We start from the raw sequence: 9,331 nt of genomic DNA, 5'->3' as shown, positions 1-9,331 counted from the left end.
GCAGCCAGGATATCAGCTTCGCCCTTGGCCTGAAAAGCCCTGAATTTTGTCTCTGTCTCTCCTTAGGGTACTCAGGTGGTTCAGGATTTTTTCCCTGTGGGGCTGGGCCGCCTTCTCCACCAGGACGGCCGAGTGCGGCCTGTGCTCCCGGGACTCCCGGCACATGACACACAGCAGCTTGCCGTCGTCCTCGCAGTAGTAGTGCAGCTTCTCCCGGTGCCGCTCGCACAGCCTCACGTCCGCCTGCTCCTGGGCCGCCTCCCCCGGCTGCCGGCCCCTGTCCACCTTCAGCCGCTCAATGTTCTCCACCAGGCTGGCCAGCTGCCACACTGGCCGGATATTCTCCTTCTTAAAAGGCTTCTTGCACAGGGGGCAGACGGGGCGGCCCCCTGAGATGGAGCGGATGTCAGTGGTACAGCTGCGGCAGAAGACGTGGCCACAGTCAATGGTCACTGGGTCCCGCAGGTAATCGAGGCAGATGGAGCAGGTCACCTCCTCTTCCAGACTCCGCAGCGGTGCCGATGCAGCCATGGTATCCCGAACTCAGAGGGGCCCCTGTTCACCGGCTGGGACTTCTCCTCCTTGGGGACCAGACACGGAGTCAACAGCAGGCCCAGCAGAGGGGCAGGAGTGGCAGCCTCACATGGGGCTGCGTGCCCAAGCAATCGACCAGTCAATTGCAGCTCCTATGAGGCTCCCCCAGAATCAGAGGGAAAGGACCTTACTGATCCTCAAGTCCAATGCCCTCATTTTACAGATGAGGAAACTTGAGGCCCAGAGTGTGTAGCTGGGAAGAAGGGAGAGCAGTGCAGGTACCAGCCCATGCCGTACTCTTGGGAACACACTCCTATCTCCAGACCCTTTCCTTCCATCTGCTGGAAAATTGCTCTAATGCACCGATTATGAGAACAAGACACCAGATAACTACCTGCTGAACTGTCATAATATACAAATCCACAACACCTACTATGTGCACCGTGCTCCCTGAGTTGTGCAGTGCATGGGCTGCACAGCTGTTCATGAGGGGCCTTGACAGAGTCAAGAGACTCCTTTGTTTGCCCTGCAGACTTCAGGTTGCAAAGACTAAGTACCCTGAGGTTCTTTACTAAGACTCAAGGAGCATCAAGAGGTTGAGTTCAGGTGTCCTCCTTTATAGATGTTTCCTTGGGCTGTGTGAGTTTTTGACTGGGTTCACTTGCCCTAGAGAGTTGGTCCCTACCTACGCAGTCTGCTGGCAGAGCACTGCCAGGCCACAATGGACTTGGTCTCAGCTGTGCCCCTCCATGCAGCTGGCCTGGTCGCCCTACTGCTAACAAGGGTGACTGAAACCAACGTGGGAGGAACCTTCAGGTGGCTCTGACAGGGATGTACGGATGAGAGCGTGGCCCTCAGAGGGAGCAAAGAAGTTGAGCACAGAGGACTTTAGTTCTGTTTACCTCTGCAGCCTTGGTGCACCTCCTGTCTGAGGTTAGGAGCCTCAGCACACCTAAACCAACAGCTGCCTCCTGCCCTTACACGGTGTGACAAGAGAAAACTCATTTAAGTACTCTGAGCCTCAGTTTATCCATCCATAAAATGGGGAGAGTCATACTTACCTTCAAGGGGTTTCTACATGGATTGAGTAAAAGAATTATGCTAGAAGTATTAGGCATAAGCGTGGTATTGAGGGGGAATCTAGAAGAGAATCCAGAACCCTTGGCTCCCAAATCCAGTGCGTATTCAAAGCACAAGAAAAGCAAGAGTGGAAATTTAAAGTGGCAGCAAGAGAGGAAGTGGATGAAACGCCACGGTGACACATGGGCTCCAGAATTAAAGTCTTGTGGAGAGACCCATGGTAGGCCACCGGAGCAGTCTCTGGGAAGACAGCCAGCAGACAGGGCACACAGGTAACTGCCAGGCTGGAACGAAGCTCTTGGAACCACAGGCAAATCAATCTGATTACTTATTATGTACATGAAAGTTCATTACAACAGAGTTCAGTGGCCTTCAATTTCTTTCACGTACTGACACGAATGAGCTAGAAATAAAGCCCCAAAGAGAAAACAACACAGGAATACAAAGTCTACTTGAGGATCTAACACAGCAGTATATAAAAAGTGCTTTATAAAGTGAAAGTACTGTACAAATGTAAGGGATTATTTTACTACTGACAATGAACTCCAACCAGAAGCTCCAACAGATTTAGAAATGCGTGACTTTAAGAGATGTAACAGGTGTGGAAAAGACCTGTACCTACAAAGCTCAAATGAAATGATTATAAGAATTTAACTGGTAAATGCAGGTAATAAAGTTTTTAGAATGTTAATAAGGATGGTATAAAGTCTAGGAATTGCCTGGTGCAACTCCCTGGTTTGTCTGTTGAGGAAGTGAGCCTAACCCAGCACTTGGAAATGTAACACAAGGTTCAGTTCAGTTGCTCAGTCATGTCTGACTCTCTGCGACCTCATGGGCTGCAGCACGCCAGGCTTCCCTGTCCATCACCAACTCCTAGGGCTTGCTCAAACTCACATCCATCAAGTTGGTGATGCCATCCAGCCATCTCATCGTCTGTCGTCCCAACACAAGGTTGGGACCGGTGGGCGGCAGTGTTGGTGATTCCTGTGGGCACTGGAGCCCTTCAGCAATCACTTTGCTAGGGGCTTGGAAGTTCAAAGGTTGAGGTTATTTGTTTCTTTTGTGGTAATGGGGAATGGCATGTGTTTATCTTTAGGGCTAGGAAATTAATTCTGTTGCAAATGACTATGAAGAGCTTAGCTATGGCTCCCACTCCACACAAAACCTGATACCCTCATCACTTGGAGCAGGGATTCTTAACCCAGGCTCCATGCTGGACTTTGATGCATCTTTAAACCCCCAACATTATATGAATGATCGCATATGTACTAGACGAACAAACCTGTCCAGGGATTATGGAAGAACACCAGTGAAAAAGTGTAGGAGGGATAATAGAATTAGAAAAACATCATCTTGCAACCCCCACTATATAAGACAAGGATCATCATCTGATGCTAAAACCATGAGATGAAGGGTACCAGGGGACAGGATGGTACCATGGTGCCAAGGTACCGCCCAGTGGGTTACTCCCTAATGTAGCTTGCTAAGGGAGATCTGGTGATGGCTTCAGCCAGTGACCAAATCCAGCATCGCCAATAAAGGGACAGACTGGCATATGTTTCTCAGTGTGGAGCCACAGGAATTGTAAAATGTCACCTTTGCAGTAGCCCTGCCAAAAGTGTTTGACGAGAATGAATCAAATCTTTCGACCTAACTTTCAGTTTACCAAAAATACAAAGGACAGAGATGAGCTATAAACCACATCATCAGGAAATAATCAGATAAATCGAGAACATGAGACATTCCCCAAGACAACTGGCATGGTCTTCTAAAAAGTCAAGCTATGAAAAATAAAGCAGGATTGTTCTTGATATAAATAGACTAAAGGGAAATAACAACCAAATGCAAAAACTTTGATTGGATCTTGGCTTTTTTAAAAAGTTATAAAACACTTTGGGGACAATTAGGAGAAACTTGACTAAAGACTGGGTTTCGGATCATATTGAGAAATTATTATTGATTTTTAATGGCATTTATTAAAGTTATGTATGAGAATGTCCGTATTTTTAGGCTATGCATGCTACAGGATTTAGGAGTGCACAGGGGCTTTCCAGGTGTTGCTAGTGGTAAAGAACCCGCCAAGAACTTTGCCGATACAGGAGATGTAAGAGATGCGGGTTCGATCCCTGGGTCAGGAAGATCCCCTGGAGTAGGAAATGGCAACCCACTTCAGTATTCTTGCCTGAAAAATTCCATGGACAGAGGAGCCTAGTGGCCTACAATCAATCCATGGGGTCACAAAGAATTGGACATGACTGGACGACTGAGCACTCATGCACATGTATAATATAATACCACTACAACTTACTTTTAAATAGTTCAACAAGAAAAAATAAAAATCTGAAAAATTCTGAAGTGAGGGGCTAGAATTTTCCATCCTTCTTAAAATAATCTGTACAAGGGTCTGTAACTACTAAAGACCCTGGAAATCACAATAGAGAGATGTTTGTGTCTGACACTAGTAGAAGCTCAAGACACAGGTGCTGAACAAACGATCAAATTCAGAGGACTGGAAGGCAATGCTAATTGCATATGCATTTGTTTGACAGTCTGCTGAAACTAATAAAAGAAACACGGTACATTTCTATGTTCAATCCCATTGCTTCATTATATAGGCTCCATCACAAATGCATAACAAATATTGAAGACAGCTTACTCTGGCATTGCTGAAAACATGTAAGATCCAAGGTGTAAACCTTGGGTTGAATCCAGGTTCGGGTTTAGGTTCAACAGCCTGGTGACTGACAATGTCTTGGTGACAGTATTTCTGTAGGATCCACTTTACCGGCCATTTACGCACCTCATGTTATTTCATGCTCAGGATACTCTTCTCAGGAAACTGAGGTTCACGGAGGGAAGCAACCTGCCCAACAGCACGTGGCAAGGATGCAGTGTCTGGTGCTGACGCCTTGGCCCAGTCCACTACACTCCCTTGTTCGCCCAGGCAAGCTGCACAACTGGCCCTAATACCAGCTCCTTTGTCAGGAGGCGCCGATGAGGTCATCTCAGTGGAAGGGCTTTGTAAACAGGAGTGTGCTGACAGAAGGGGCACGTGTTACTGCTGATGCTGAGTGAAAGCACCCTCTCCTCACATTCGACAGGCAGTGCGGTTCCTGTACGAGAGCGGGTGGACCTGAACACCCACTCACACCTCATAGCCAGCCCTTTAGAGCCAACGCAAAACTGACCCTCTGGCAAACCCCTCCCTAGCTTATCACGCTCCCCTGTGATTCTGCCCTTTCTATCACTTGTGCCTTCAGCATAGCCTGATGATCTCGACAGACGTCCACAATAAGGGGTAAAACTATCACTCTCCTTGCCATTCCTGGCTCTCGGAAGGACAGAACCATAGAAATAAGAGCCAGAAAAAGTCTTCACAATGGCACGGTCCACCCTACTCCCTTTACCCAAATGAGAATTCTGAAACCTGAGGAAGTCATTTCATGAACTACCTTCTACCAGAGGCCATTCACCTCTGCTCAGGGTGGACAGGTCCTCTGTCCCTTCAATAAACCGGAAGCTGGCTGTGATTCCATGGAACCAGGTAAAACTGGAGACACCAGCATTTTTACTGTGCAACATAAAGTCACTGCTGAGATCAAGAGTCACCAATTGGTTTCTTTCGTTTTGACAACTGGCCATTAGGCAGGAAAAAGCCAGTTTAACAAATTTAGTTTTTTCAAGATCATAAACGGAGTCAGTGAAATCAACAACTATGGGTTAGTGAGGTGGAGACAGTCTTATTCAACCTCCAGAGGCAGGAGGGCCCTAAGCCACCAGCTAGGGAGTTACTACTTTACATCAAAGTTGAGACACCTATGTCATCACACCTTTACATCTTTAAAATGTGGTCACTGACATGCCACAATATAACTGGCAAAAGGCTTTTTCTATGTGAAACATAAAACAATGGATGACATCTTAGATTTGATGAAACGTAGCGTTTATCTTGTATAAAATGCTGCCAGGGTCATCCAGCATGTGCAATTCATCTTGTCACCCTCCTGCTTCAAAATTCCTGAGGTCAAAGCTGTACTGCAGGACACGCAGGCCCCCTATAATCTGGGCCCCACTTACCGACCAGGCCTGAATCCTGCTTCAGCCTAATGTTAGAGACAGTGAGCCAGAAAGACAGCCCCTTCTTCACCACCCCTACTCCCCACCCCATGCTCCTGTACATGAGTTTGTCAGCTCCAGCTCATCCTTGAAAGCCTGAATTAGATATGCCCCAGTATCTGTGGTCCTACCAGTGACCATCCCACCTCTGAGCTGAATGAATTCCCTCCCTCAGGAAGCTCCTACAGACGCTGTTATTATAGCTACAGTCACACTGCTTCCTAATTGATATTTTTACCCATCTTTCTCCCAAGCAGGATGTGAACCCAAGGGTCATGTCTCACTGATCTTTCCATATCTTCAATATTAGACACAAAGTCTGTAAATGTTTGTGAGGCTAAATGTTATCCTATGATTCCAGAGTCCCATATCTTCTTCATTCTCCCGTCAACACATTCCCCTTCCCACTTTGCAATCTCATTTCAGCAGGAGGCTCCAAGGGCTCCCCTCAGATTAGACACTCCTGGTCCAGATTTCCTCTCTTCAAGCATATAGTTTGGGAGTGGGGGGGTGGGGAGGGTCACTAAACTTCTACCAACCTGGCGAATTTGAACTCACTCTGAGTGAGTGAGTGTTACTTGCTCAGTAGTGTCCAACTCTTTGCTACCCCATGGACTGTAGCCCACCAGGTTCCTCTGTCCATGGAATTATCTAAGCAAGAATACTGGAGTGGGTTGCCATTTCCTTTTCCAAGGGATCTTTCTGACCCAGGGATCGAATCCGGGTCTCCCGCATTGCAGGCAGAGTCCTTCATTCTGGATGCCAGCCAATAAGCCTTTGCTTTTCAAAATTAATTTCTTCCCATTCTCCATGTCTTTTTCTATTCAGAGCCCAGTCTGAAGTCACCCCAAGAAGCCTCGATTCCAACTATGGGCTCTCCACTGCAGTCGCAGGGTCTTCTGCAGCAGTCTGAGCCCAGCCTGTCACTCCCTCCCCACTTTGGGGGAAGTGACATCTAAGAAGCCACATTCTGCTCCTCAGTTTCCTTACCGCTTAACGAGAAAGAATAATGTCAAGTTTGCCAAGCTGACTTCATGCGAGGTCACACAAGTGAAAAGTGTTCTCAACAGCAAAATACGCTATAAAAATACATCCTAGAAAGGAGCACAGGAGCCAACCGAAAAGAGCTCCCAGTGGCTAAAGTTGCAACAAAATGAAGTAGTACTGGATTATAACCCTGAGTATAAAATAAATATCCATGAGTCCACACTGATAAGAATAAATGAATAACTTAATAAATAAGGCAAAAGAGACAAATCTCTCATGCAGAAGAATTGCAAATAACACAGGTACAGAGTTGCCCTTAAGGAGGGTGGAGCACACTCCCCACTCCTCTGCACAGGGTCTGACTACTCTCCAAAGAGTACAGTATGGCAGGGAGGAGTGGGGGAGGGGGGAGGAGAAAGTTTACAATGGAGAAGCCTGACAAGCACTGCCTCAGCCAGGTAGTCAAGACCAGCATCAAGTCATAAAGCATGTTCCCTTGATGTGAAGTGATGAAAATGGCAATCTACCTCTGTGGTCTTCCTCCCAAGAACCCGTAAGCCAGTCTTAGGGGCAGCCTATAATATAACATAATATAATATATATAAGGAGTATTTTCCAAACCCTCAAGATTATAAAAAAAGTTTGAGAAACTGCCACAGCCAAGGGGAGCATAATGAGAACTAATTAGAATATGGTAACTTGGGTAGAATGATGAGACAAAAAAAGTACTTAGGTAAAAACTATGAAAATGTGAATTCTGTATGTATGCTGGCCAATAATAATGTATCAGTACAGGTTCACTAATCATTAAGAAATGTTCCCTATTAATGTAAGATATTGATAAATGAATGGGGGAAAGGTTTGGGGGTACTGGGAACTCTGTACTAGCTTCCCAATTTTTCTATAAATCTAAAACTGTTCTAAAAAATAAAGTCTATTAAAAAAAAAAACGGAATTACAATTTGAGGTACAAAATAAAGTCAATTTTTTAAACAGTTGATTCTTTTAAACTTGGGACAGGGGTAACTCTAAGAATCTTGATTTTTAGCTCAGGGTCCCTGACATTGATATTTGTTGTTGAATGAACCAGTATCATTCTCGGGAAGCGCGCACAAACGGTCGTAGTGCCAAACTCTATAATGTACTGGGAATTTGGAGGTGTTTGCTTCTCATTTGCTCCACAAAGATAAATTTACTCACTTTTCTAAGGGTGAAAAGCAGCAGGGAAAATGCTGAACTAATGGGCCAGAGGAAGGAGTGAATGCAAAGCTCCAGGTATACGTGGCTAAACCGGTTTATTCTGACCAATTAAAAAACAAAACAAAACAAAACAAAAAACACCATGACTTTGGTCCTGGGGCCAGACTGGCAGTTTACACGGCTCCAAGAAACGAGACCGTCATCTGGAGACAAGAATGGATGGGTGCCCGAGCTGGACACGAGAAAGCGAGGAAGACCCACGAGGAGAGAGCGAATGGAGGCCCAAGCCAAGCAGGAGGATTAGGCCGGCAGGGAGGACGGCGCGAACTTCACCCTTCTTCCGAGCGCGCCAGACAGCCCGGCCCCATTCTGCCCGCGCGGCCACGTTCGGCCGCTCGGACCCCGGGGCGCGTGTGTGACTGCTGCTCTGCAGACTTTCTCACCGGGCACCCCCTACTCACCGGTCCCCAGCTCCGGGCCGCGAATCCCGAGCTGGGGTCGATCTTTCCCGCAGCGGTCAGTTCCGGGTCGAGCTCCACCGCCTGCGCCCAGGGCGACCGCGCGTCCCCGCCCGGTAATCTCCCGGCTTTCTGGAGCCCTCCACCGAGATTTCCCCCCGGACCCGCACCCGGATTGGTCGCTGCTGAACTCCGCCTCCCAATGGGAGCCTTAGCTCCCTTACGTCACTGATCACTGGGCAAATCCCCAGGCCGTCGCGGAGGGTGGGACTGCAGAGTCAGAGAAACCGAAACTGAAATGGTGCAAAGCCTAGGTTTAGCGGCTGCTGTATTGAGTTTGGCGCGTGGTGCGCGCACCTGCTCTGCAGGGTGGAAGAAGGCGAAACTTAAGGCCTCATGAGACCCCTTTGTAGGACTCTGCAATGGGTGAAACCCTCCCCGCCTCCCGATTTCCGCCCCACCGGGAGGGCATTTGGCATATAAGTGGCGTTTGCCAGGTGCTCAACATTAAATAGGACTCCATGACCCTAAAGCTTCCCGGGAGGCTCAGAGGGTAAAGCGTCTGCCCGCAATGCGGGAGATCTGGGTTCGATTCCCTGGTAGACTACAATCAATGGAATCAGAAAGAGTTGTACACTACTGAGCAACTGCACTTCCCTGACCCAACCTGGCCTACATTTGCTTCCTGGATCAGGCAGGATCTCAGCAAACTGATAGTCTCAGGGGTCTATTTACAAAAATTAATTACCGTTTCTGAGGTGTCTACGAGGAGTAAGGCGCTTTACATAAACTATCTTTAAATCAGGCAGGCATTTTTGTCCCCATTTGACAGAAGGGAAAACTGAGATTCCAAGAGCTTAGGGGCCTGGACTGTTTCCCTCTTTGGTGCTGGATTCAGAAACCACAGAGCCTGAAAAACGGACGGGCATTCAGGGTCCCAGGATCCTTGGTGGGGA

At 47.6% G+C, this 9,331-nt stretch overlaps 1 protein-coding gene across 1 annotated transcript in view; it reads right to left on the bottom strand.

The window, feature by feature from the left end:
* Positions 1-8,507, bottom strand: part of LOC104994547 (tripartite motif-containing protein 26) — an 18,218-nt gene extending 9,711 nt beyond the window's left edge. The window contains exons 1-2 of the mRNA XM_010848174.1: positions 8,379-8,507; positions 190-581 (exon numbers count right to left, since the gene is read on the bottom strand). Of these exons, the coding sequence (XP_010846476.1) occupies positions 190-531 (342 nt within the window). The 5' untranslated portion in view covers positions 532-581; positions 8,379-8,507. The remainder of the gene's footprint in view (positions 1-189; positions 582-8,378) is intronic.
* Positions 8,508-9,331: the final 824 nt, after the last annotated feature.

This window comes from Bison bison, unplaced genomic scaffold, assembly GCF_000754665.1.
Source record: "Bison bison bison isolate TAMUID 2011002044 unplaced genomic scaffold, Bison_UMD1.0 scf7180017864260, whole genome shotgun sequence".
Classification (NCBI taxonomy): Eukaryota; Metazoa; Chordata; class Mammalia; order Artiodactyla; family Bovidae; genus Bison; species Bison bison.
This window is presented reverse-complemented; position numbering and strand designations above follow the sequence as displayed.